This window comes from Manis pentadactyla, chromosome 12, assembly GCF_030020395.1.
Source record: "Manis pentadactyla isolate mManPen7 chromosome 12, mManPen7.hap1, whole genome shotgun sequence".
Taxonomy (NCBI): domain Eukaryota; kingdom Metazoa; phylum Chordata; class Mammalia; order Pholidota; family Manidae; genus Manis; species Manis pentadactyla.
The window spans coordinates 19,138,908-19,166,076 of NC_080030.1; the positions used below are offsets into that span (position 1 = coordinate 19,138,908).

The 27,169-nt window shown below is 49.6% G+C and overlaps 3 protein-coding genes across 5 annotated transcripts in view; 1 reads left to right on the top strand and 2 right to left on the bottom strand.

Moving 5' to 3' along the window:
• Positions 1-41: 41 nt before the first annotated feature.
• NDUFB7 (NADH:ubiquinone oxidoreductase subunit B7) lies at positions 42-3,859 on the bottom strand. The gene is made up of 3 exons (XM_036880054.2): positions 3,649-3,859; positions 577-745; positions 42-231 (listed from the first exon to the last, which is right to left on the bottom strand). The coding sequence occupies exons 1-3, from the start codon at positions 3,758-3,760 to the stop codon at positions 99-101; spliced, it is 414 nt and encodes a 137-aa protein (XP_036735949.2). The 5' UTR covers positions 3,761-3,859; the 3' UTR covers positions 42-98.
• A 5,245-nt stretch (positions 3,860-9,104) lies between these two features.
• CLEC17A (C-type lectin domain containing 17A) lies at positions 9,105-18,261 on the top strand. 2 transcript variants are annotated; one of them, XM_036880076.2, is made up of 12 exons: positions 9,105-9,211; positions 9,339-9,407; positions 10,676-10,708; positions 10,791-10,841; positions 10,925-10,966; positions 11,118-11,159; positions 11,927-12,067; positions 12,153-12,215; positions 13,788-13,883; positions 14,090-14,241; positions 15,889-15,998; positions 17,886-18,261. In XM_036880076.2, the coding sequence occupies exons 1-12, from the start codon at positions 9,169-9,171 to the stop codon at positions 18,016-18,018; spliced, it is 975 nt and encodes a 324-aa protein (XP_036735971.2). In that variant the 5' UTR covers positions 9,105-9,168; the 3' UTR covers positions 18,019-18,261. The 2 variants fall into 2 exon arrangements, with proteins under 2 accessions (XP_036735971.2, XP_036735990.2); XM_036880095.2 differs by lacking the exons at positions 15,889-15,998; positions 17,886-18,261 and adding an exon at positions 15,647-15,816.
• Positions 18,262-24,172: 5,911 nt separating this feature from the next.
• ADGRE3 (adhesion G protein-coupled receptor E3) overlaps positions 24,173-27,169 on the bottom strand; it is a 38,644-nt gene continuing 35,647 nt past the window's right edge. For both annotated transcript variants that reach the window (XM_036880124.2, XM_036880106.2), the window contains 2 exons: positions 26,518-26,613; positions 24,173-24,375 (listed from right to left, as the gene is read on the bottom strand). In XM_036880124.2, coding sequence (XP_036736019.2) covers positions 24,367-24,375; positions 26,518-26,613 — 105 coding nt within the window. In that variant the 3' untranslated portion in view covers positions 24,173-24,366. The remainder of the gene's footprint in view (positions 24,376-26,517; positions 26,614-27,169) is intronic.

Sequence of the window (27,169 nt, forward strand, 5' to 3'; positions counted from 1 at the left end):
CTTTGGGGTTTTAGGGAGCGGCACACCACAGAAGAGGCTGCTCAGGCTGAGGCCTGCGGGCTTTTATTTCTCGACTGGTCCAGTGGTCGGCAGGCCCACTACAGGGCCACCTCAGGGGCCACCTCGCCGGGCCCCTGACCCCTTGCCATGTCCGCCTCCTTCTGCTCCCGCCTCTTCTTCCGCTGGAGCAGCCGCCGCTCGCGCTCAAACTCCTTCATGCGCTTCACGTAGCTGTGGGCGGAGGATGAGAGGGGCGTCAGGCTCTCGGGCCAGGCCCTTCCTGAGAAGCCGAGGACTGGGGCTGAGCAGGAATCCCGGAGCAGGCTCGGGCGGGGGCTAGGTGGGGGAATTCAGGGGGCTTCAGTCTGGGCTTGTCCCAAGCAGTGAGAATGGTGGGGCCCATCCTCCCGCCTAGACCTGGCTTGGCCACTCCTCCAGGTGGCCTTAAAGGCACCTGCCCCACCCAACAGCCCCTTGAGATTCCTCTTCTGAGCTGGGGCCTGCTAGGACCTCGGTGTCCTTTCTGTCTTTTGCCTGCAGCCAGGTCCTGCTGGGGCGGGGAGGGGCGGGGCTCACTCCAGGTGCTCGCAGTAGTCCCAGTCGTGCTGCTCATGCTTGCAGGCCAGGAAGTTGGGGAAGCTGTCGCGCTTGCACTTGAGCAGCCGGATGAGGTAGTGGGCGCAGTAGTCCCGCTGCTGGAGTACCAGCTGTGCGTCATTCATCTGCTGCTGCGTGGCCACCATCTCTGCGGGCAGTGGGCGGGCTCAGCCAAGCCTGGCTGGAGAGGGTCTACCTGCCAGGGTTCCCTCATCACACCTGATTCCCGGGAGCCCCCACTGATGACCTGACAGCTGGATTAGGGCAGATATCTGACAGACGGGAGTGCCCTTTTCTGGTGCGCAGAGGCAAGCCTGGACACAGGCCTGGACAGGGGCAGAGTCCCTCTCTCCCCATCACCCCTGGTCACCTCCACCTCTGTACTGGACCCCGCTTCTCCTCCCCTTGGGAAGACAATCCCACTGTGCAGAGCCCCTGCTCAAACACCACTTTCTCTCAGGCTCCCTTGTGTGGGGCGCAACCCAGCATGGGGGCTGGGCCTCTCAGTGTGCCTGGGTCCCTGCCCCACCCCTCAGCGGGCAGCGTGGCCTCTCTAAGCTACAGGTAAAGTGCATAGGTGTATGCCGCTGGTCCTGGTGCCACACCCACCCAGCAAACCTGACCTAGGATGAAACCAACTTTTGGGAGGCAGACCTGAGGCCATTAGAAACCAAGGGCACGCATTCCAGGCCGCGCCCGGAGATCCTGTGCTCTTCCCCCACCTCTGCCCTTGGTGCAGTCCGCCAGCACTCGGCCTGGCACCAGCGCCCAGAACCAGATTTCCCGTGTCCTCAGGGACGCTCTCCTTACCTCGATGTCTTTCTTGGTCTCAGCTCTTTCCCGTCAGCATCAAAAAGTGTCCACGACTCACCTTCTATCCTTCCCTGGTTGGCTTCTCCCCTCTGCTTCCCAACCACATTTCTCTGTCTCTTGGGCCCAGGCCCCCACCTCCTGCCCCTTTATCTCTGCTCTCATCTAACTTCCCAAATATTAAGTGCTGGCTTCCTGTGATTCTTGCTAAGAGCACCCTGTGCGCCCTAATCCGGGTCTTCCCCTGCCACTCCTTGGTCCCCCGCCCTCACCTCACCTGAGCCGCAGGCAGTGTGCATCCACCTATAGCCCCTACTGCTTTCCATGGTGGGGGCTCGGCACCTGGTGCTCGGGCATAATCAGTGAGCAGACAGGATCTGTGCAGCACCTGCTGTATGTTAGGTGTTGGGGATGCAGCAGGGAACATGCCAGACAAGGATCCCTGTCCTTTGGAGGGAGACAGAACAGCACCAGAATGAAGAGAATGTCCAGCAGTGCTCAGGATTAGGGAGAAAAATAAAGCAAGGCAGAGAGACAAGCAGTGTTGGGAGATGGGTCACACTTGAGCTGGAGGGGGTCCCTCAGCAGGGGGCATCTGAAGGTGAGGGAGTGGGATGAGCGTCCTGGCACAGAAGAGTAGGTGCAGATGTCTGGGGGTTAGAGAACAGGAGCTGGGATGCCCCAGGGATTTTGTCCTGGGCATGTGGTCAGAGCTGGAGGGAGGCACTGGCCTGGTGGGGAGGTCAGGAGCTCTGTTTTGGAGCTGCTGAGTGTGAGGCGCCTGTTAACATGTGGAGATGCCAAGCAGGCAGTGGGGTCCATGAGTCTGGGGTTCAGGGTTGAGGCCCAGCTGGAGATAAAAACTTGGGTGCATTGGCACACAGAGGGCGGGGGTGGTGGGAATGGAGGCAGAGGCCCAAGCAGTGACAAGATGGAGAGAGGGGGAAGAATCAGTGAAGGAGCATCAGTGAGGTGGTGGGCCTGAGGGGTCCTGGGAGCCGGTGACGGGGTACGTCCAAGAAGCGCAGCAATGAGCGGAGCTGGAGACTGCTGCAGTGGGGTTAGTCAGGACTGAGAACTCACAACAGGGTTTACTGACAGAAGGGGTGGGAGGGAAGCTTGACAAAAGCCCTTTCAGTGGAGTGGTGGGAGATAGCTGGAGGGGGAGATGGGGCCAGAGGGGATTTTAAAACAGAAATACCACTGTATTTGCATGTTGATGGAATTCACTGCACAAGGCAGTGCCACACGGGTGTCTAGCAGCACATGGCAGATAGGTGCCAAAGAGAGCTGGGTTTAAAGGGTTTTGGTTGAGCCAAGCAAGAGAGGCAGGGGACGGGTGGGGTGTTTGCAAACGCAGGGATTGTGGGCAAAGCAGGGTGTAAGAAGCAGTGGTAAAGACTGACGTGATAAGGGGGTGGGCGGACTGATGGGCTGCAGGTTCACCTGCGGCTGAAGGACTTGGGAGGCGGACTCCCGCACTGTCCCAGGTCTTTCAAGTCCAGACCTCTGCACACCAACCCCCTGCAACTTAGAGATCTCCACGTCTCCAAGTCCTCACCCACCCAGCAGTCAGCGCTACCTCTTGACAAATCAACTGTGATCGCATTCCTCTGCTTAGAAGCACTGCTGTACCCTCTCCTTGGTCTCCCTTTCATCACTCCTACTTACACCCCCGAGGTCTCTTCCAGCCACCGCCTCCTGGAAGCCTGCCCTGCTGCTCCCAGGTGCAGCCCCTAAGATCGACCTGGTTGGGCTGTCTCCCCCACAGTGCTTGCTGTATCTGCGGTGCCCAGCTTGGGACTTGGCCCAGGTTGGCGCTCGATAGATTTGTGACCTTGCTACATAAAAAAAGCCAATGAGCAAGACAGTAGGTGCGGTGTGAGCCCCTTTTGTTTTCTTGTGCATTCCTAAAAGCAGCAGTGACATCTGGACAGAGGTACAATGAACACGTCCATTTCGTGTAAACACCCCCCACCCCACGGCTCCCCACTGACTCTAGGACTTGGTCCAGCTTCCAGCGGCTCATTAACCCCATACGACCACTCTCTCTGGCCCCACTGCCAAACGCCTACACACTCAAGCAGTGTCACGCGTGTCCTCTGGGCTCCTCCAGGCCGAGGTCGGGCTGAGCCCAGGCTCAGTGCTGGAGGCTGGAGTCCAGTCCTGAGGAGCCTGCGTTTGAGGGTTCCAGCATCCGCGCCCCACTCCCGCCGGCCGCGCCTGCGCACTAGGCCTTACCGCGCTCCTTGCGCTCCGGAAAGCCGAAGTCGGGAGGGTTGGTGGGCATTCGCAGGGGGTCGGGCTCCACCGACGCATCGCCCAGGTAGCGCCGGCCTAGGTGCGCCCCCATGGCCGCTGTCACAGCAGGTTCCTGCGGCAGCCGGGGTCACCTCGTTCCTACTCGGAAGCATTCCCCCATCGCCAATCACGACTTCCGGGTCGCGCAGGCTGCAGCGAGGATCATTGAGATGAACGACTCCACGGGACTTCCGGTCTCTCTGGCGTCACCTGGCCGATGGGCGGAGACAGCGCAGGCGCAGCGGAAGACTGAAGCGGGGTCTTCCTGCCTCTGGACATCTAGGGGGAACAGGCGGGCCGGGGCCCTTCCCCAGCCGGGTCCCTTCCCCAGCCTTTCCTGGGCGACCCTGGTCTCCCGAAGCTGGAGCACAAGTGAAAATTATTTTTCATACCATATTAAAAAAAATACTCTTTTTCTTCTAAGATTTCGAATTTGTCTTAAAATAACCCTTCCCAGTACCGATGGTATGATTAGTGAATATCAAAAAGTTTGAATACAATTACTTAAAATATTTTAATTGATGAAATTTAATTTATATAAACAAGTAAAGTTATTTATAAATAAAACAGTGTAAAGTTGAAATTTAAAATAAATCCTATTTCATGTTTTTGTGAAAATGAAACAAGGTGCAATCTTAGTATTCCTCTAATGGCCACTGCAAAGAATTGACATAAGTATCAAACCTGTTACATTAAGGCTTACATATATGCAAATTTAAAAGTATGATACATTGTTTAATACTGCCAAATACTTCTTGGCCTCAGTGCACAATTGTAACAAATGCTGTGCTGATTAGTTACTCTCTCTGGGAGAAACCCTCCAATGGGTGCTTGGTGGTGTTTGGTGCACTTGTCAAAAATGAAATCAGATCTTTCATTCCTAGGTTGAAATCCTCCTGTGGCTCCTCATTTTATGTGGAGTAAAAGCTGGACCCAGCTTGAAAGTGATTCAGAAGGTCTGGTGTGGGGCTCCAGAATCTGCATTTCTAACCAGTTCCCAGGTGATAGTGATGTGGCTGGTCTGGGAACTACCTTTGGAAGAGTTGTTCAGCTAGATTTTCACGTGCTGACACAGAGAAGTGGCCATGATATATTTTCAAGTGGAAAAAGCAAGCTTTAGAGAGTAGACTAATGGTGATCAAGACTTCCTTTCCAAGGTGACTTGTGACCTGTCCCCAGATCATGGCATGGATTTGTGAATGAACTCCTGGAGTTGTGCAATGTGCAACCTGCACAGCTGTACCAGGAAACCCAGCCTTGTCCTGGGTGTCTCTCTTCCCTGTCCCTTTCTCTGTGCTTCACCTGCAAACCCAGAGGTCAGAAGTGGGAGGAGACCCAGGGAAGCAAATCATGGTCCCAGATCACTCTCCCTGTATGACCTTGGGGAGTGACTTCCCCTCTCAGAGACTCCATTTACCCATCTGTAAAATGGGATTGGTCATACCTAGTGCATTTGATATGCATTTGACTTATTTATCTTATTTACTGTTGGTCTCTCCTCTCAAATGTCATGTTCCCGTGGAGCAGGGAATTTTCTGTCTTGTTCGTGGCTGTATTCCTGCACCTAGAATGGATCTAGCACACAGTAAGTGCTTAGTAAATATTAGTCAAATCAACAAATGAATAAATGAATAGGGAGTTTTGGAGGAGTCAGATGGTGGCAGGGAAAGCACTCACTGCCTGTTACCTAGTAGGTGTCTAATACATGCTGTTATTATTACTCTCGTCTGGGTCACACTCTTCAACTAGAAGGCCAAGCAGATGGGGCTCCTGGGACCAGTCACTTCACTAGCGATTGGAAGGGGTCCAAGCCAGGGAAGATGACTCTGGGTGGGAGGGGGTATGGTCCATTGTGTTCTGAGGTCCCCACACTCAGATGTTTCAAGCTGGCCCATCCATACTCAGAGCTGGGATGTTGAAGAGATGATATTAGGATGAGGGTGGAAGTAGGCAGCAGTGTGGGGTTTGGACAGGCCAGCCCTCGGTCACCTGGGTCCTACAAACTTCCTGTTTCTCCTCTACCAACCATCTGACAGAGAGGCCTTCCTGTGTCCCCTGCCCACACTCCCCAGGTGCCCAAGTTTCACTGCCCACAGCTGCCCACTCCCCCCTCCCCCACCTTTTCCTCTGCCACCCTGTCCTGGCCCATCTGGTCAGCCCCAGGCAGAGTCTAAGTTAGCACTTTGTGAGCAGAACAGCCTCAGAGGACCCAGATGCGGCAGAGTGTGGAGAAGGAAATTCTGGGTGGCATCTGCACCTCTCCACGGTCTGGTGGTTGGGAGATCAGATGTTATGGGTAATTCAGTTCCGGGCAGGGAGGAGGAAAAAACAAGGTCAGAGATGCCTAGAAAATCCCTGGGGGAAGGCCTTGCTTCTGCCTACGGGGCAGACAAGACAGTGCCTCTGATCCAGTCCAGGGGCTGTCCTGGGATTGGTGCTGCTTGCATCAGAGGAGGCTGGCTGATGTTGGGGGGACTAGTGAGCCTGGGGGGGCCTGGCTTCATGGGTGGCCTTAGTCATGGCTTGGTGGGCAGAATGATCATTCATTCATTCCACAAACATCCATTGGACAGCTACTGTGTGGCAGGCAGTGAAGCTGAGTCACTAAGGAGGGGAAGACAGGCAGTAGACAGGATCAACATGTGAGATATATGGATTGTCAGATGGTGATAACTGTTAAGGAAAAACACAATGAATAGTGTATGAAGAAGGGCTGTCTTGGAACTTAAGAAAAAAAGGATTGTTTTAGGAAGCTTCACTGAGTAGGGGACACATAAGATAAAAGACTTCCTGTTTCTCAAACACACCAGTCATTTGCTATCCTCAGGACCTTTGCACAACCTGGAAAGCTGTTCCTCCACACATTCACTCATCCGTGGCCTTCCTGCAACCTCCTTCAGTCTATTTCAACTGTCAGGCCTTACCTGATCACTTTTTTCTTCTTCTAATTGAAATATGACTGACATATAACCTTATGTTAGTTATAGCTGTACAACACAATGATTCGATAATTCTGCATGTTGTGAGATTTGTATATATTGCGGGGCCACCATAAGTCTAGTTAACATCCATCACCACACATAGCTATAATTTTTTTTCTCGTGATGAGAACTTTTAAGATCTACTCTCAGGAAACATTATTGCAGGGTATGGATCGGATATACACCCACTAGTTTATAGGAAGTGTTTATAGATGTGTAAAAAAACAAAAATGGTTCTTAGAGCATTAATTGCTCAGCAAGATTAGAAGAGTTCATTAATATCAGCAAATGCACGTGCTAACCATTTTGCAATGCGTGTAGAGGTGTGGTTAATGACACGTAAAAAACCCACATTTTTATAAGTGTTTCTTGTCTAGTTGCAATCAGTGTTATTTCAGTGAATTTCAGTGTTATTTCAGTTATTTCATGTAGACAGTTCTGACATGCATATAGAGAAGTGTCTGGAAACACATGCAAAAAAGATGTTTCTAAAAGCGTTATTTATTTATTTTTTTAAAGAATTACTCTCTTAGCAACTTTCAAACATACCTGGCTACCTTATTAAACGTAAGCATTTAATACTTTACATTTCTCTCAGCACTGCTTTTGCTGGGCCCCCCAGGTTTTGATGTGGTGCGCTTTCACTTTCATTCAAGTAAAACTATTTTTAGCTTTTAATTTCCTTTGATCCGCGGGTATGATTTAATTTCCAAATATTTGTGGATTTTCCTGATCTCATCCTGTCATTTCTAGCTGAATTTGGTTCTGGTCTGAGAACATGCCTTGTAAGATTTCCATTCTATGATCCTCCTTTTTATTGAAAGATATTTTTTTTGGTGGGGGTGGGTTCATCAATGGATCACTAGTACCTAGAACAGAGCCTCATGTATGGTTCATCAGTACATATCTCCTGAATGGATAAAAGAGCTACTGTATTCCCAGTCTCCTCTGGATGTATCAGGAGACCATTGCTCAGAGACATTGCTCTACTCCCTTGAGGTCACACAGCAAGAATGGGGCAGAGCTGGGGTTAGCTGGGACCCATGGCCTAATGTGATACCCAGTTGATGGCACTGGATTCCAGTAACAGGTCCTGAGCACCTACTGTGTGTCGGGGTCCAAAGGATGGCCTTGGCCATGCAGCCATCACCCCACCACTGTGAGACCACTCAGCCTGCCTTTTAGACAAATCTCCATTTCCCCATCTACAGAAAGGGAATGGCCATCCGGCCATCCGTATCCTCACGCACACACTGGGAAGGTCTGCATATTACCTCGGGCAGCATACTGGGGAAAGCCCAGCCCCTGGGGTGAGCTTTTTCTGGAAAGGGAGCTTTTTCTGCAGCCTCCCTCCCACCTCCACTAGGGCTGGGGCCACCCCCCTCTCAGGTGCTGGAGAAGATTTTCCACTGGCCAAGACTGAACTGCTTACATTTAGACTATGAGATGAGAAATTCTCTTATTTAAACTACTCTTGTTCTGAATCTCTGTCCCGGCAACTCAACCCAATATTCTAACTCGCACATGATTCTGGTGGGACCTTCTTTATTGTTTAAGACCATTTGAATAGCATTTCCTTTTACTTTTAATGGAAAGCCCTTAAAAAGGAGAACTGGGGTCTTGCCCTTTGGGCCTGTAATACTTTCCTACAGTTACTGTAATGAATTATCACAAATGTAGTGGCTTCAAGAAACAGAAATGGATTCTTTTACAGAAGTTTCAACTATTCCATGAGTCTGAAACCACGGTGTCAGCAGGGCTAGAGTTCTGCAGAGGCACTGGTGGGAGGGTTATTCTCGCCTTTTCCAGGGTCTAGAGCTGCCTTCTTTGGCTCAGGCTTCTTCCTGCCTCTTTAAAGCCACCAACACAGCATCTAGCTTCAAGAAAGGGAAAGAAGATTTGAGACATACAGAGGGGAGGGCCGTGTGAAGACAGAAGCAGAGATCGGAGCGATGGGGCCACAAGCTCGCGGGGCTCCCAGCAGCAGGCAGTGACAAAGAAGAATTCCCCCCAGAACTTCTGGAGAAAGCATGGCCTGGCCAACACCTCGATCTCAGACTTCTACTTTTTCCCGCCCAAGATAAATTATGTTGTAATGCAGTATTTTAAAAATAAAAAAGAAATGTAATAATAAATACATGAGGAACAAACTACTGAAAGCTCAAATAAAGACAGGCTTTGTTTTTTTTCTCTTCCAGCTTTATTGAGGTATAACTGACCATCAGCAATTGTATATGTTTAAGGTGTACAACTTCATGACCAATTATATATTCACCACAACCAGGCCAATCAAGGTATCCGTGTGTGTGCACATGTATGTGTGTGGTTTGGGGTTTCCCTCAAGAGAGATTTGCATACCCTTGACTTTTAAAGAAAAAGGGAACTATGAGAAGTTTTAGGCACCTGTGTAGGAGGGACGGGGGATAAAATCTATTGAGTTCTGGCTGCACCTTTTCAGGCTCCTGGACTAGCTACAGCCATGCACATGCTGTATACTAATCCTGGTCGTTGGGACTTGCCAGGTAGGGCCCTGGCCAGGCTGGGGCTGGGGGCCGGGGTGGTCAGGATCCAGGTCACAGCATCCCCACCCTGGGCCTGAGGGACAGGGGAGGGAAGAGGCTGGGCTCTGACTTGCCTTTCCTCTGGAAGGAACCAGAGAGGAGGAGGAGGATTATGAGAATTCGGCACCACCGTACAAGGACCTTCCTCCCAAGCCAGGTAAGAAGACTTGGTAGAGGCCTGGTGTTGAGATGTGAGCACAGTCCCCAGGGGGTGTTATCTGGGCATTGCGGATGCACTGTCAGCCTCATGTGTACTCAGGCTATGCCAGGCACCACGATGGTGGCGATGTCCATGCCTCTGCCCTGTTCCTGAGGATCGCTCAGTCTGATGGGGGAGGCAGTTCTGGGCACAGCCTCAGGTGAGCAGGTCTGACAGGGGAGGAGCCAAGAAAATGAGGGAACCCCAAGGGGAATTGAGGGCTGTGCCTGCAATGGTGGGATTGGGTCGCAGAGGGGGGTCATTGGAATGGGATTTGAGGGATGAGTAAGAGTTTGTTAGGAAGCCAAGCCTAGAGGAGAACCAGTAGATGCAAAGTCCCTAAGACATAGAAGCCTGTGTTTCAGAAACTGTGAGAAGACCTCTGGCTCCACATTCACTCCCAGGGTCCAGATTTGCCTTTAGACTTGCATGGTCAGTGCCTGGCCAGGGACTCAACAAGAATATGATAAATGGGTATAAAAGTGGGGGCTTTGAGGTTTCCCTGAGTCAGCTCCCACCAGGGTCCCTGACTGTGCCCCCCTGGTACCCTTGGACAGGGGCCATTCCATGCAGGAAGGTGCTGTGCAGCCCCTATTCCTGCATCCAGGCTGGGGCCAGTCTGGGAGGTCCTGGGCACTGGGTGGCTCAGCATGAGGTAGGAGGTGAACTGGACTCTGTTGTCTGTCTGTCTCAACTTGGCCTCAACACAATCCTCCAAGCGAGCTCTAGGACTGATCCCAGCCACCCCATCTTCAGGGCCTCCATTTCCAAATCCAGTGCCATCACCAACCCCCAACACAACAACCTTACCTCAGCTTCCTCGCCATCCCCAAAAGGAGCCACGGCTCTTTCTCCAGACCAGCCACATCCTGAGGCACAGTCCTACCCCCATGTCCATTGCTGTCCCCGATCCAAACCTCGAGTCCATCCCCATCTCCAGACACAACATCGTCTTCAATGTGGGGTGACCAGCTGCCCCAGTTTTCCAGGGATGAGAAGATTTCCTGGGATGTGGGACTTTCAGTTCTAAAATGGTAAAATCCTGGGTAATCCATGATTGCTTTGACTGTTACTGTTTTCCCTGTGGCCACCCCTCGCCCCGGTCCCGCTCTCCTGCCCAGGCCCATTTCTGATGCTCCGCGACCGTCTCAGTCCTGTTTCTGTCCCTGCCTTCACTCTCATTCCCATCCTCAGACCAAGTCTAACTTTGAGCTTCTCTCCTCCAGGTTGGATGGCTCCACCCAGGCCTCCCAAGGCAGGTGAGCTGGGTCTGGGGGCTCAGGCGACCTGGTGGTGGCTTTGTTTTTCTCTGGACCTGAGCAACCAATCCTCTCTCCTCAGGGAAGAAAACAGAGAACCCCCCACTTCCCTGCAAGACTCCGAAGATCCCAGGTGAGAATCCAGGCCTGGTACCATTCTGTTCACCTGGACGAAGCCCTGCTCTGCGTGACCCTTGTCTTTCTGACCCTTTCCAGGTCTGGACATCACCCCTGCCACCTGCAGATCTCCACAACAGGGTAAGCAGTGGGGAGACCCTTTAAGAAATATGAGAGGAGGGGACACCTGTCCAGTCCCCCAATTCTGTCCAGAGAAAAAATCAGAGGGGCTGGAGCGGGAAAACAGGTTTTTAGCAACTTCTGAATAAACCTCTCTTTCTCTCTTTCCCAGGTGCTGGTGTGGAGTATCCCCCATTCCCGCCGTCCCCAGCCAGTAAGTCCTCCAGGTGTGCCTCTCCCTCCCCTCTCATGGACAATATATTTGAGTCGGACCTGTAGCTCCAGCGTGAGACCTGGCCCATGAAACCTCTTTCAGAAGCTCCTCCTCCCTGAGTCTAGACGAGACTCCCTGGTTCCCGGGGTGTGTGCCCGGTGCCCTCCTGCTTGTATAGGATGCAGGGAAGCTCTCGCTGCCCCTGGTGCAAGGGCCCGCAGGCTTCCTTGAGTGGGAAGCAGCTTGGCCAGGGGCTGCTGGCGAGCAGGAGACAATGCATCGTAGATGTTAGGAGTGGCTTTGGGTCCATGTCATGCATGAACTTTCCAAGCCCTGTTTACTTCTTTGCAAAGTTGGAATGGTATTTACATCCTTGTCATAAGGGTGAGGACCCAGTGAGACAATAAGGATGTAGTGGGATGCTTGGCACACAGGTTAAGTGCTCTTCGGGGGTCTAGGTGAGGTTGTCATTGTGTTGAGGGATAGTGACGGTGCTGGATTTGGAAATGGAGGTGGGGATGTTGGTGAAGATGCCTTTGGAGACAGGGAGGGGGCTAAGTTTGGGCAAAGGGTGGCTGTGAAGCACAGTAAGTGCTCTTTGGGGCTCCTTCTGGGTCATCTCTCCCTGACGCTGTCGCTGACCCTGTCTGATGACATGGTCGTGACCGCAGCCCCCTGTCCCCTTGCTCTTGGAGAAGGCTCAAGGGCCCATCTTCACTTTCTGAAGCACCAGTATTGGTCTGTCTGTCTCCATCCCTACCTCCCAGCAACTCCAGTGCCTTGGCTCAGTCAGAAGGCTGAGAGTCCGGGGTGCTACCAAGAGGAGAGACTGATGGTGTACCTGTGTCTGCTGGTGGTGGTGTCATTGCTCCTGGGCTGCACTGGTCTGGTTGTGAGCCTGATTAAGTGTGAGTAGGAGGAGGATGGGGCTTGCAGAGAGATTGCACCTGGGGCATGGGAAGACCTGGGCTCATGATGGACTCCTCCTCATAGACCAGGAGGTGGTGGAAGAACTGAGGATGCTGACCTTTCAGCAGATGGCATGGCGGGAAAATGGTGAGTGCTTTCAATCATCCCTTCATGCCATGCATGCCCCAGGGTGATCCTCAAACCCGACACCAAGACCACCTTCAAGTGGGTGGTAGGATGGGTGGGTGGTAGGATGTTGAACACATCAGACGTACTCTGTGTCCTTGTGAAGTGTGTGTTTGTGTGTGTCTAGGCCTCCGCTATCCAAAACGGTGGACATGAGCGGCTGTGGCTACTGAGTGCTTGAATGTGGTCATTCCAAACTGAGATGCGTGGTACATCTAAAATACACACCAATTTCAAAGACTTGCTACAAAAAATAATGTAAAATATCTCAATAATAATAATAATAAAAAACCTCTAACATAGATTACCCATTGAAATGATATTCTGGATATATTGGGATAAGTAAAAAATAGCATTCAAATTATTTTACCTGTTTCTCTTGACTTTTAGAACATGTGGCTAGTGGAAAGTATAAATCACATATATGGATTACATTTTGTTTCTATTGGACAGCACAGGCATAGATAGTCATTTACCAAATTATCACCCAAATAATAAATCATACAAAGAAGGGAGGGCAATTCTATGAGAAAGCCTAAGAAGAGATCTTGACCTCATCTTTGGGAGACTGACAATGGGATTCCCTAGGGAAATGGTGCTACAGCTGAGTGAGGAAGAGAAGGAATTAACCAGGTTTGGGTGGGGGGTGTTGTCAAGGGTCTCAGGCATGTACAAAGGCCCTGTGGTGGTAGGTAACATCACAAGTACAAGGGAGGAAGATGGTACAGCTGGGGGTGTAAGAGAAGATGGTGGCTTGGATGAGAGCTGTGGCTGTGGGGGTGGAGAGAAATAGGTGGAGTAGAAAGGTTTAGGAGGGAAGATTGATTAGATTTGGGGATGGATTGGGAATGGTGGTGAGTGACAGGGAAGGATGTCAAGTTGGAAGAGGGAAGTTTGCGTGGGAGTGTGGGAATGCACACATTAGTTGTAGAAGAGGCTTCAGGGCTGGAATGGCCTTCACCATGATTGCTGAAATCTGAAAATCGCTCCATTCCACACTCTCGCATTGCACACCTCAGATCAAGCCATTTCTCTGCTCAAAACCCATCAGTGGCTTCTCACTGCCCAAAGTCCAGTACAAAACCTTTGGCTTGGCATTCAAGAACCTGGACATTGGACCTCATCCTGCTTTGAGCTCACGCTCCTGTCAGGTTCCCCTCGACCTCTACTGCACCACCCTTTCCTGATACACTTGCCTCTGTACCTCTGCCTCCAAGGTGGCTCCTGCCTGCTGCACCCCACCCCCTCACAGTTGCTGAATCACCATCTCCCATCAGAACTTACCTCCTCCAGGAAGCTCACCATCCCCACTCTTCCCCAGGCACCAGGGATTAATCCCTCCTCTGAGCCACTCACTCTAGGGCTCGCCCTGGTCCCTGAGCATGGCATTTTTGAGTTCTAGCATCACACACAGAATATAGGTGTGGTGGGGAAACAGCCTTTGTTTCTCTCTGGTGTTTCTGCAGTCAGTGGTGAGTGGTTGGGTAGATGGGGATTTGAGTCTCTAACCCTCTAGTCCACACCTGTTGACAGTGACTGGCATGGCAGGGCTAGCTGGCCTGAAGAAGGACATTGACCATGTAAGAGCTGACACCAACCAGTCCCTGGTGGAACTCCGGGGCTTGTTAGGTGAGTGGGACTCGGGGAACTGCCCTAAGATGGGGGACATAGCAGAGCCGGCACACTGCACAAATCCTGGGAGCAATTCTGTGTAGTCTATGTAAATGGCACTCCCTGGAGTTGAGCAGTGCACAGCTTGCACAACTGTACATGGTACACCATGTACATGACCCTGGCTCTGTGGCCACTCTGACAATATCCTATCCAATCTCCAGACTGTGCCAGGATCACCTGCCCTGAGGGCTGGCTCTCCTTTGAAGGCAAGTGTTACTACTTCTCCCAAAGCCCAAAGTCATGGTATGAAGCCCGGATGTTCTGCCAGGAGAATTACTCTCACTTGGTCATCATCAGTAGCTTTGCTGAGCAGGTGAGATGTCCCCTCCAAGCCCTTGAGAACCCAGGGACATGCTGCTTCTCTTCCAGGGTTCACACAGCCTTCCCTGGCCTAGGTGGAGAGAAATTGGAATTGCTTTTGAGCCACTAAAACTTTTAACAGCAAGGTTAAGAGTCTATGCTTTGCTTGAGTTCAAATCCTGATTGTGTTTACTTGCCCTCTCCAAGTCTCAGTTTTCTAATGTGGAGATACAGTAATGGCTATCTCTTAGGTAACACTTTTTATTCTTCAGGCTGTATTCCAAACATCTTGCATGGATTAACATCATCCTCACAACAGCCCTATGAATCAGTGTGTAAGTCAGGAGAGGTTATGTTATGCTGCAGTAACTCAACAATCCTCACAGCTCAATGGTGAAAGTGGAGCAAGCCATACGCTGACGGCCGGCTTCCATTTATGCGCATTCACAAGTGGGCCACATGCACACGCCAACGCCTCCCAGAGGCCGGGAAATACAGTTGACCCGTGGGTGCTGAGAAGAGGTGGAGTATGTGGAAATGTTGCGGCTTGCTGAGGTGTACCAGGAATTTACAAAACACAGACAACAAAGACAGACAGACAATGGCTGCAGCAGCCCCCATGTGGCGCAGCGCTTTTATTTTTGTGCTGCCTTTCTCGGACCTCAGCCAAGTGCTGTCTGTATCTTTCCCTACTCAGGGGGGACAGGCCAGAACATTCTGTTGATTTTCTTAGAATCTGCCCAGTAAGCAGGGGCGGTGTTTTCACGCGTCCCCAAGGCCGTCCTGTTTGCAGAGTAAGGCATCTCGGCTCGTCTTCGAGGACAAGATAAGCTTTTGTGGGCAGTTAACTTCCAAGGACTGCACCAGATGCTCTCAAGCAGGTGCTTCCCCATGCTGCGTTCAGACATGGGGGAAGACAAAGGCCGTCCCCTACAGGGAACAACTTCAATGACTTAATACTACTCTAGTTAGGTAGTAATACCATTTGTACATAGTACATTACATACCAGTACTTCATAGATGAGTAAAGCCCAGTTCACTTAAGCAACTTGCCTGTGATCTCTTACAACGAGTAAGTGTCAGAGCTGGGATTTGAGCCCAGGTAGCTTGGTTTCTAAGTCCAGCTAAACTGGTCAAGCTACCAGTTCTTGACCATAAACCTCATAGCATATATATTTTTTTCTGATGCAATGAATTTCTTTTCTGCCTGGATGCAGAGGAGGCCTGCAGGGTGGGACAGACATACCAGGGAAACAAAAGTGTCAGTTGTTGTTAAATGTTTAATTGTTGTCACGTTCAATGTTAAGATGTTGCAGGAACTTATTGCCGGGCACTGTTCTGAGCGCTTTATGCATATTAACTCAGTCCTCAGAAGAAACCCATGAGGAGGTGGCTACTATTATCATTCCATTTTACAGATGAGGAAACTGAGGCGCAGGGTGGCTCACAGGTCCTGCAAGAAAGTAACCTGATTATTTCTACTGCACATGCTCAAGTGGAAAGAAAGTGTGTTCCTGCTTTGCACACCGCGGGAACTGGGAGGGGCCTTGGGGATGGCATTCCTAAGCTCCAAGTGTGTGTGGGACAAGGCCGAGGGCAGACCCTCACCCTGAGGATTGTGTAGAAGGAGTTGATGGCTGCATGGAGTTTGTATTTGCAGAACTTTGTGGCCAAAGCTCACGGCTCTCCGCGGGTGTACTGGCTGGGGCTGAGTGACATTAACCGTGAAGGAGACTGGAGGTGGCTGGACGGGTCGCCTGTCACTTTGAGGCAAGTATGCAGGGCTTTGGGGGTCTCTGCTCCTTGTCATTCCTTGTGCCATCCAAGCCAGAGGGTTCCCTAGAATCTCAGGCTGGGCTGGACAGAGGAGACATGAAAGTGCTTTTTTTCTGGTAAGGCTTCCAGTCCCTGTACTTCTTAAATTTTCCTCCATCGCAACACCTCCACCTTTTAGGGCAACTGCTCAAATATATCAAGTCCCCAGACCAATGGTTGGGGGGCAAAAAAAGAAAGGAGAGACGGCTATAAGGTGGGAGGAAGAGGAGTGTTTTGATTTGCCAAAAGGATGAGCAGGATCTCATATGTTTTCTTTTTCACTCTGCGTATATTAACCCATTTATTTCATCCTGTTAATAATTCTATAAAGAAATTATGACCTCCATTTTAAAGATGAGGAAACGGAGGCTCTGACTCGTTAAGCACCTGCCTCAAGTCAGATAGCTAGCAGGTGGCAGTGCCAACCAATTTCAAAGTCCATACTCTTAGCCATTATACTTTACTTTCTTAAAGAGTGTATGTATTTGTACTTTAAAGAAATATTAACAAATTGTCCCCACACTGGTTATCCCAATTTATTCCTTCAGCTTGACTTTTTTTTTCCCCACATGTTCATCAGACTTTTGGAATTTCGTTGGTTTAGTTATAGGTGAAAAATGGAATCCCAATGTAACATTAATTTGCATTTCTCTTATAATGACTGATGTTGGGTATCTTCTCATATGCTTAATAGCCATATGCATTAAAATTTCTGTGAATTATCTGCTCGTATCATTGGGGTATTTTAATGTTGGGATTTTGGTCTTTTTCTTATTGATATCTAGGAGCTCTTTATATATTACTGCTTTGTCTGGGGAAAATCTTTTTTTAAATCAAAGATTACTGGATAGACACGTGTCTCTGTCAGTAGAGATAGTGTGGGATGGTGTGGCACCAGGGGGCCCAGTTCAGATTGTTTCACTGGGCTGGGGCGGCCATCCCCCAAAGCGGGCTTTGGCTGCTAATATGGGTCACAGTTATATTTTCTCCAGAGAGTTGTCCTCAGCTGAATGGAAGCTGGTCACCTGGGAGGCTACCCTACTCCCACTGGGGTCAGTCCACACCCAGTGACTGGCAGAGAAGCCTGGACCCCTTGCGTCAAGTTGGAATAACTCTGGGGTGCTATTCATGCTCCAGAGCTCCCTGTGGGGTCAGGCTGAACCCACACCCTTGCTCAGCTCCTCCCCTTGCCCCATTCTTCTGCTGCTTCTCCTTCTCTTCTTAATAAACCCCATGCACCTGAATTACCAAATCAGGCTCTGCTTTAAAGGAAAGTGAGGTTTGGGAGGATGATGGGTGTGAAGGAAGGGTTCTTTGGAAGATGACACTGAAACTCACCAGATACAGGAAACTGATTCAGAATCAGGGAGACTGACCCGGTGAACGGAGAGGTAGGACTGAGTCAGGACAGACAAACTGGAGTGGAAGGGATGATGCATCATGTTCCAGTAATTCTGAGAGGCTGGAAAAATATTTGGATGGAAGGAAGGGCCCTGACCATGAGTTTAGGTTTATGGAAAAACTGAGCAGAAGGCACTGAGAAATATTTCCGATATTTCTTCTCTCCCATACACAGTTTCCTGTATTATTAATGTCTTGCATTAGTGTGGCACATTTGTTACAACTGATGAACCAATATGGATACATTATTATGAGCTGAGGCCCCACAGTTTGCATTGGGGTCCACTCTTTGTGTTGTATGTGCTGTGGGTCTTGACAAATGCATGATGTCACGTGTGCACCACCGCAGTATCATATAGAATAGCCATTCCACTCCCCTGAAAAATTCCCTGTGCTCCATCTAATTCATTCTTCCCCACACCCACTTTTTCCTCCACCCAGCTTTTGGGGCCCAGAGGAACCCAATAACATCCAAGATGAGGACTGTGCCAGCATGGACAAAGGTGGCACCTGGAATGATCTCTCCTGTGACAAAACTACGTATTGGATCTGTGAGCGGAAATGTTCCTGCTAAGTCCCAGGACTGAGGCTGGGCATGGGGTCTGCACCCGAGTGCCCCTTGGTTCTTGGGAATGAGAGCCTCCTGTTCTTCATGGAATTCCCTGCCTCTCCATGAACTGACATGGATGTGCCCAAGCTAAAAGCAGCAGCCTGGATGAAGCAAGTTCCCTGGGGTGTAAGTCAGACCCTTTCTAGGGTGAAGACATGGGGACTTGTTCAGCTGGATGGTATCGGTCTGTGTACGCTGCTATAACAGAATACTGCAGACTAAGTGGCTTCTGAACCACAGAACTTCACTTCTTAAATTTCTGGAAGGTGGGAAGTCTAAGATCAAGGTGCAGGGAGATTCTGAGTTTGGTGAGAGCCTGTTTTCTGGATCATAGACACCATATTTTCACTGAGTCCTCACAGGGTGGAAGAAGGGACAGCTCTCTGGGGTCCCTTTTATATGGGCACTAATCTCATTTATGAGGGCCCCACCTTCATGACCTAATTACCCCCCAAAGTCCTCACCTTCTACTACCATCATACTGAGGGCTAGGATTTAACATTTGGATTTTGGAGGGACACACATTCAGTCCAGAGCAAATGGTGAGCTGGAGGGACCCCTGGTCTTAGGGAAGGTGTCCAGTTCTGGGATCTGGAGGAAACTCACCAAGTCCCTGATCACGGCTCTTAGGAAGCAACGCTGGTCCTGGGGGCTCTGCGTGTTAACACCGATGGAGCTGAAGCTGAAAATACCCCGTCTCTGAATCATGACGCATTGTGACGGGGCTCCTTTACTGCCTACCTGAGGTGGACCAGCAGGGGGAGCAGGGAGGTGCAACTCAGCAACTTCCTCAAAGTCCCGGGTGAGATTTGCCCAGGCTAGGGGATGGAATCAGATGCCTGCCAAGATGTGGCCTGTGCAAAATCTGGAAGGGGAGACCAGTTAAAAGGCAAGGCTCCCCACACAGGCCATACCATGGCTTGGTCAGAACCTGAGGACAACAATGGAGATATCTACCAGCATGTGCCTCTGGGCTCTTTGTGGTCTATGTAGATCTTCAGTGAAGTAATTCATGTTCTCTCCAAACAGACCTTTTTGAGGTATTAGCTCTTGCAATGTAAGAGCTTCTCAAAGTGTGGTTCTTGCCCACTGTGTTTTCTGGGACTGCTGTAATAAAGCGCCAGGGACTGGCTTAAACAAGAGAAATGGATTGTCTCACAGTTCTGAAGGCTGAAGTCCAAGATGAAGGGGTCAGTGTGGCTGGTTTCCAGCGAGACATGTCTCCTCTCTGGTGTCCTCCCGTGGTCTTCCCTGCATGTGTGTCCTAATCTCTTCTTTTAAGGATACCGGTCATACTGGATCAGGCCTCACCCTAAGGACCTCATTTTAACTTAATCACCTCTTTCAAGGCCCTGTCTCCAAATAGAGTCACATTCTGAGGTTCTGGGTGTTAGGGTTTCAACGTTTGAATTTTGGCAGTGGGTGGGGGTGGAGGTGGGGACACAGTTCAGCCTGTAACACTCACTAAATGCCAGAGGTGCCCATCCCAGCCACTGTGAGGACCAAAGCACCCCCTAGAGGGCTGGTATTACCCCCAGCTGAACACAACTCAACACAGCGATCCCTTCGGACAATCCCTGAATTGGATCCAGGGGCGAGAAGACGTTCTCCGAATCGATCAGTGCATTGATCCGCAAGTGCCCTTGACTAGTGGAATCCTTCCTGTTTTGACTGAGAGGAGCTGATTACGTTGAGGAGGCTCTGAACCAGGGGGTAAAGGGTGCCTGGTGTCCACGTCACTGTCTGTCGCCCTCTGTACTTGTCTCTTCCCACCCCCACCCCTGCCCCCAACTCAGCAGTACTGAAACTAGATGCCCGTACTACCCACAGACTGTGGAGTGGGCAGACATCCTGTTCTCGGCTCTGCCCAGGGGCCCACTGGTCCACGCAACTGTTTATCTGGGGTCAAGGGAAGTTCCCCCATCTCAGAAGAGGAAACTTAGAGGTTCCTCTAATATGTGTGTTGAGAAACGGGGAAGCAGGGGGCTGTGGTCATGCCTCTGAGTCATGTTGGGGGTCCAAACCTATCTCCCTTGCACATCGCTCATGATTGTCTAATTTCAGGTAGAAAGACACATGTTAATTACCACTTTGGGTCCAGGGAAGCAAAGGGCATTCTTGGTGGATAAAAATAACAAAAGCCATGGTTTCTCAAGCATGTATTGTGCTCTGGATAGACGCAGTAGCTGTCACTGAGTCTTCACGATAACTCTGTGAGGCTGGGATAATTACCAACTCCATTTTATAGCTCAGAAAACTGAGGCCCGGAGGGGTCTCATAGCCTATCCATTGTCATTTAGTGAATACATGGCAGGGCTGGTATTTGGACTCATTCTGTGCTTCCAATTGTTGATTTTTTTTTTTTTTCCTGAGGGACTGTCTGTGAACTTGAATCATCCCTAAGGCCTCAAGCTTGGGGTTCTTGCCTCGGCTAGCAGTTATGGGAAAGGAATAGCGCGGTGTGCTGGGCTGAGAGAGACCTGGGGTCGGGCTCCGGGCCTGCTGATGGCGATCTGTGGGGCTCTCCTGGGTCTACTCTCATAACTCAAGTGACAGGTACTGGGGACCAGGTTGTTAACTGTGAAGGCAGGAAGAACTCTGGTTCTATTTTGAAGATCCAGCTAATAGGATTTGCAGATGGATTGGATGTGGAGTGTGGGACAAAGGGAAGAGTACAGAATGACTCTAAGCTTTCCAGCTTAAGCGGTAGGAAAGACGGAGTTATTACTTAGAGATGGGGAAGAAAAAAAAATGCTTATGAGCACAACCCGTTTAAATTCAGGTGGTTCATGAGCTTTTGCCAAAGTTCTTAGAACTTCCCATGGGTCAAGAGTGGAGTTGTGTGTTGCAGATGTGGACACGCCCCAGTTACATCCTTGATCCTCATATTTTCAGTGACTTCCAATGGCCAGCAGTTGCCACCAGTGCCCACCTGGCCTGACACATGACAGGTGAGAAGTGCCAGGGAAAGGCTTCCTGGAATAGGCCTTAGGCAAAGCCTGGACCTGGGTGTACACATACCCAGGTCCCTCACCCCGGTGACTCTGAGATTTGGGTCCCAGGTGATGCCCAGGGGGTCCTTGCAGAGCTTAAACTCCCATGGCGCACAGCTGGAGTCTGCTTGATAACACATCTTTGAACACATCTGGTACTGGCCGTCTTTCCTTCCTTGTCTCACTTCTTTGCACCCCTGCTGGCATTTCCTGGGATCACCTCCAAAATAAACAACTTCCACTCAGATCCTTGTCTCAGAACTTGCTTTGCGGGGGGAACCTAAACTCAGACACTCGGGGACAGGAGACATGAGCTTGCGACGTCGGCTCCGGTTTGCCTGGGGTGGAGGGCTTCCTGGGACATGGGCCTTTCAGTGCCAAAGCTGGGAAAGTCCTGGGCCAACAGGGATGAGCTGACGAACCGTACCGGAGGACAGTGTGGTATCAGGGCAGCCAAAGAGAAGAGCACGCTTCAAGAAGAAAAGGGGATGATGCACATGGAGATTGAATCACCAGGTTTTACACCTTAAATACAGTATATATAATTTTTATCTGTCAATCATACCTCAATAGAGCTGTAAAAGTGAAAGTACTTGACTATAAAAAAAGAAGAAAAGCGGGACAAGCAGCGTCCAATGTGACCCAAAGGTCAAGTTAGAAAAGATCAAGAAGCATTTGGGGCCTTGAGCTGGTGCTGGGGGTGCTGGAGGCAGAAGGAGACTTGAGGGTTTGAGCAGAGAAGGGGTGGGAGGAGGTGGGGACAACAGAGTAGGCACAGCTTTTCTAGAAATCTGGCTGTGAAGAAAAAGAGAGAAACAGAGTGGTTGTTTCAGCAGGGAGGATTTTTTTGGGTGGAAGAGACCTGAATGTGCTCCCTGCCTGCTCGGCCCTGATCCCCTATGATTCCCACATTAGATCTCCTGAGTCTCCCAGACTGATTTTGTTTTTCCTTTGCTATTTTCATCTTTTGGCAATTCGCTCTATGCTTTGAGATATTCCCTCTACGTGGTCTTCCAAGTCACTCATTTTGCTCTTCAACAGCGATCACCTTCTTCTTTTAAGTCATCCAGAGAATTTTCTTTTTGTTTATTTCCTTTTCATTTAGCCCCATAGAGTATTTTACTGCTGGACCTGAATGCACTTTACCTTCTTATTTTTATTATTCTCGTTTTAAGCTGTCTGTCTATTCCAATATCTCTGTTTTGCTGGGTGTGGATGGTGTTGGATCATCTTCTCATTTGTCTCTGGGGCTCAGATCTGGTGGCTGAGAATGCTAAATACCAACAGTTTCCCAAGTGATAGAAGGAGACAGATTCTCCACCCGGGGTGGGGGCGGGGTCCATGTGTGCACCAGGCAGGCATACAGAGGCACCTCCTTGCTCCCCAATCTCCTTGCTTCCTCCTGGACTCAGGAAGAGTGCTCCTCTTGGGGTTCCTGGCAGCCAGAGGGATCAGACACTCATACAAGGGTGATCCTGACCTGTCCCAGGAGACCCACGGACTTGTGGGGTCCAGACTCCTCCTACCATGTACCTGGTCTGGTCTTCAACCCAGAGCCCTCCTCAGCTTATTTTGAGACTCTCCACTGTGCATGGGGGAGACATTTCAACCCCAGATTTCCCTTAGGGGATTTCCCCAGAGATACCGGTCTTACTGCTCCCAGCAGCATGAGGCCCGGCAGACTTCAAAGAGGCAGATAGATTACCGGAAGGAAGGAGTGGAGGGGAATTGAGTCACGGCACAGGTGACTGTTTTCCAGTCTCTTCCCTTCCTTCAGCACAAGGGCCAGCCTATTGTAGCCTGAGGAGCTGAATCCTGTGTGCAGCCTGCTTTTTACGGCCAGTGAGCTAGGCATGTTTTTTATATTTATAAAAGGATATACACATTTAGCCCTTTCCTCATATATTACATATATTATGTGTGTAGATCTACATATATGAACCTATCTATAACTATACATTGCCTAAAATGTCTGACATATTTATTATTTGACCCTTTATAAAGAAAGTTTGCTGACTTCTCTTTAACATGTTTAAATGCCACTGGGGAACAGCCAGGAGAGAGGATAGGAGGGGGTGGAAGACTCAGGAGAGAGAGGAGATAATCAATGGAGAACGGCCCCCAGGGAGCAGGATGGATGCGCAAACACACAGGGAGGCGTGAGCCTTCATCGGGACGAGGGACCCCTGTGCTGCAGTGGAAGGACGGGGAAGGGGGCAAAGGGCATTAGTGAGGGAAGGAAGCAAGAGTGCGGATGGGTGTGGAGGTATGTGTAAGGGGTGTCAGAGGGCCGTTTCCACCAGCTGGTGTTTGCTGTCTCTGTGAAGCAGTAGGTGAGGTCTTCTGCCTTCTGTGAATGGAAACACGATGAGGATCGAGAAAGGAAGTGAAAAAAACGGAACTCTCCGTGAGGGGAAGTTGACTGGAGTAGGTAGATGAGTTCCAGGAGGCATGGAGAGTCCTTTTTAGGGCACAAAGCAAACATCTGTAGTGGTTGCAAGCTAAGTGATTCTGGGATCTTACTGCCTTGATGGAGGGGGAAGAGAGGATGCTAGCTGCATCTTCCTTTGCCCTAGTCACGACAACAGAAATGTCTCCAGACATTGCCAAATGTCCCTAGTGGTGGTGAACAACCACCTCCAGGTGAGAACCACTGGGTGTAAATCAATCTCAACGGAACTCGTCCCCGACCCAGGTCCAGGCACACTGCTGTCCCAAATCTGAAAAAACCATCGAGGTCCTGTTACTAAGGAACATGAGTTTGTGGCGACAGCAGCTGAGCCGACAATCCACGGCCCACCGTCGTTGGTTCCGTCCTGGATTGAAGTTTTCTCCGGTAGGTTTGGAATCTGAATGGGGAAGCAAAGGTGTCCAAAGTCTAGGAAAGAATCGATTGACTTGGTTGGTCCTGCGATTTAGCCTGGATAAGAGAGGAGGTAAGGCTGGGGCTTTGGGAGAAGCTGATGGCTTGGGGGGCTGGATGAGGGCAAGCTCAGGAGCAGTGAGAGTCAGAACTTGGAGAAAGGCTTTCTCATTTACAAAAGGTCAAGGGAGGATTTGAAATGGTCATCATTCAGGTATCCGGGGTCAAGCACTGGCTGAGGACATCACAGCGGAGAGAAACCTAATTCAGTACACATTTATTGAGAGCCTGTGAAGCAGCACCAAGACTTCGTGGAGTAAAGGTGAGACATTTCCTCTCCAGGGGTGACATGGATAACGATCCCCTTGTCCCCAGCTTCATCCCTCATGACACAACCAGAGCTAAGTGTAGGACTTCCCACGTGGAGCTGACTGCTCAAGTGTTCATATTTCCTCCTCACTTGACCTGAAAAAAAGTCCCCCCACAAAAGAGGTTTAGAGTAAAGGCAGGTGTAAGGGTAAAACCAACCAAACACGACAATAGAACAGAGAGAGTGAGCAGGACTGGATTAAAGCCAGAAAGCTCCCTCCAGCAGGAAAAGGGTTGCACAATCTCCTAGCGTTTTGGAATCCTAAGACAGGCATGGCCGCCTTCTGCTTAGGATTTCTCAAACATCCCAGGTGAAGATTTTTTTGGAAAAATTTCAGACACAGTAGCCTGCTCCAAAATTTAAGCCCCCTGGATGTTGGTTTGTCTATGAAGAAAGGCTAGACTTTAAGATTCAAGAGGGCAGAGACTGTGTGGCTCTTGTTCCTTTTGCACGCCCATTGGCCTACGCTAGTGCCCTGACACATTGCAGAACTCAACACATATTCTATTCTCTTTGCTGCCTACATGTTACAGTTTGGTTTGAAAGCCCCTTGTTCCCTAGTGAAACCAATATCTCCTCTAGCAGCCCATTAGGATAGTGACTCTTGGCTTTAGTTCTGAGGCACTGTATGCAGAAAGCCGAAACTATGTCTTCCCTCCTAGTACTCAGATTCCTTCACAGAACTCCCTCTCTGCTCAGGCGCTACCTTCCCCATAAACAGTATTGCCTGGTTACATAGCCAGCCTTCCAACGTTTGCAAATTTCTAGGGGACAGAGCCAGAGAGTTAACCCAAGATCCAATTTCTCTCTAGAGAAAGAGAAAGGATTTTATTAGCATTTCACTCATACCTTGTGCCTAGAAAAATTAAAGTTTAAGAGATTCCTGTAATTAAAGCGAATGTATTTCTTAAAGGGAGCTCATGATATATATATTCCCCTTTCAAAGACACACTCATTCGATTTCCACAAGGTTAAGTAATAATAATAAAGAAAAGTTTCCTTATGCACCGTGGGAAGCCAATTACTGGAGTGCTGGCAGTTCTGGGAGTTATTTTGGATTATCTGGGAAGCTTTTCAAAGGTCAACAGCAGTCCGCATCTGTTGCAATTTTACTCTTATTGGGAATGATAAAGCCTAATATTCATAATTGTTTTTCTGATATCACCTGCCATGCCCTACAACTCTTTTCCTGGTTCTATTTTCCTCTTGGTCCTTTTGGAAAGATTCACAATGAATTCCTCTTCCCTCACTCCAATAAGGGAAAGATATTTCTTCTATACTGACCCTGTATTTCCACTGCTAAGAAAATCACACATTATCTCAAGAAATGGAGAAGACAGAGTATCAGAAACCTCTCAATTTAGTCTAAAAGTAATATATTCTAAGGTTCTTTGGCAGCGGATGTGGTGGGTATGTACATGGGAGGAAAAGGCCAAATGAGACGGGAGGGATGTTGCGGATTCTGAGCCTTGGAGCCCATATACCTTCTCAGAAGCATGTTCTCTCATTTCTCCACAAAGGGCACGTAAGGGACAACTACGGAGACAAGTCTCAGGTAGGGCTAGACGCCCATTCCTCGGCGCGCCGAGTCTGGGTTCGCTCAGTGGAAGGCGGATGAATAGCAGTAACCAAATTCCAGAGATGTCCTCATTCTAACAGGACCATTTGCTTCCCTGAAACATCTCGTTATTCTGGGAAATCCTCCCTCACAGTTAGGCAGAGCAGCTGAGTGAAGGGGTCCCTTTCCTGGAGCCCCTTTTGTGGTGTCCTCGAACTCCGCTGGACTCGTGTCCACCTCTCTATGGGATGGTAGGACATTGGGAGCTGTGTCTAAGATCATAAGCCTCCTCCAAAACGATCCTATTTTATTTTATTTTTTAAATTAAGGTATCACTGATACACAATCTTATGAAGGTTTCACATGAGCAACACTGTAGTTGCAACATTCACCCATATTAAAAAGACTTTTAAATGGCAGTGGTGCTGTGTGACGTGCAGCATGTGTTACCCATACGTCTTTGCATGGCAAGAATATGTACAGTTGGCTTTAAGAACTGCTAGTGAGCAGGGAAGCGCCACTGAGGAATAATATAGTAAGAATGAAGAATGCAAGCCAGGCCATCAGGAAAAGGACTCTTCCCTATACCCTCCACGAAAAGGGACTTAGAGTAAAACAAACAGAGGAAGTTTGGGGTGTCACGGGGTAAAACAGTAGAATAAGTCATAAGTCTTCTTACCTCACTGGGTTTTGAGTCAGGGCCAAGCCTGCTGGAAAGTGTGTGAGTCTCTGGCTCAGATTTAGATTTCATGATCTCTCCAAACCACTTCCGGACCTGAAACATCAAAGGGAATACCAGGCTGGTTTTTGTTTGCACTGGCAAAGAGAAAACCCGGTGAGTCACGGAGAAGATAGAGATGTTATGAAAAAACTTCTACAACATGTGGTATATATGTGCAATGGACTATCATTTAGCCTTAAATAGGAAGGAAATTCTGGCATCTGCTACAACATGGATGAACCTTGAGGACTTAATGCTAAGTGGACGCAGCAGACACAAAAAGACAGATATTGTAGTATGTGAGAGCCCTGTAATAGTCAAATCAACTGAGACAGAGAGGAGAGGAGAAGTTACCGGGGTCTTGGCAAGGGGACAATAGGAATTATTATTTAATTGGTGCAAAGTGTGTCAGTTTGGGAAGGTGAAAACATTCTAGAGATGAATGGTGGGGGTGGCTGCCCAACAATATGAACGTATTTAATGTCACTGAATGGTACACTTAAAAATGGTAACTTTTTTTTTTGTATCACTGATCTACAATTACATGACTACAATTACATGAGGAACATTATGTTTACTAGGCTCCCCCCTTCACCAAGTCCCCCCCACA

Excerpts from the sequence above, each read along its gene's own strand:
- NDUFB7 (XM_036880054.2), bottom strand. The coding sequence starts at position 3,760 with ATGGGGGCGCACCTAGGCCGGCGCTACCTGGGCGATGCGTCGGTGGAG. Across the intron at positions 746-3,648 it reads TCCGGAGCGCAAGGAGCGCG|AGATGGTGGCCACGCAGCAG; the intron begins GTAAGGCCTAGT and ends CACTGCCCGCAG. Across the intron at positions 232-576 it reads GACTACTGCGAGCACCTGGA|CTACGTGAAGCGCATGAAGG; the intron begins GTGAGCCCCGCC and ends CTCCGCCCACAG.
- CLEC17A (XM_036880076.2), top strand. The coding sequence starts at position 9,169 with ATGCACATGCTGTATACTAATCCTGGTCGTTGGGACTTGCCAG. Across the intron at positions 9,212-9,338 it reads TGGTCGTTGGGACTTGCCAG|GAACCAGAGAGGAGGAGGAG; the intron begins GTAGGGCCCTGG and ends TTCCTCTGGAAG. Across the intron at positions 10,842-10,924 it reads CAAGACTCCGAAGATCCCAG|GTCTGGACATCACCCCTGCC; the intron begins GTGAGAATCCAG and ends GACCCTTTCCAG.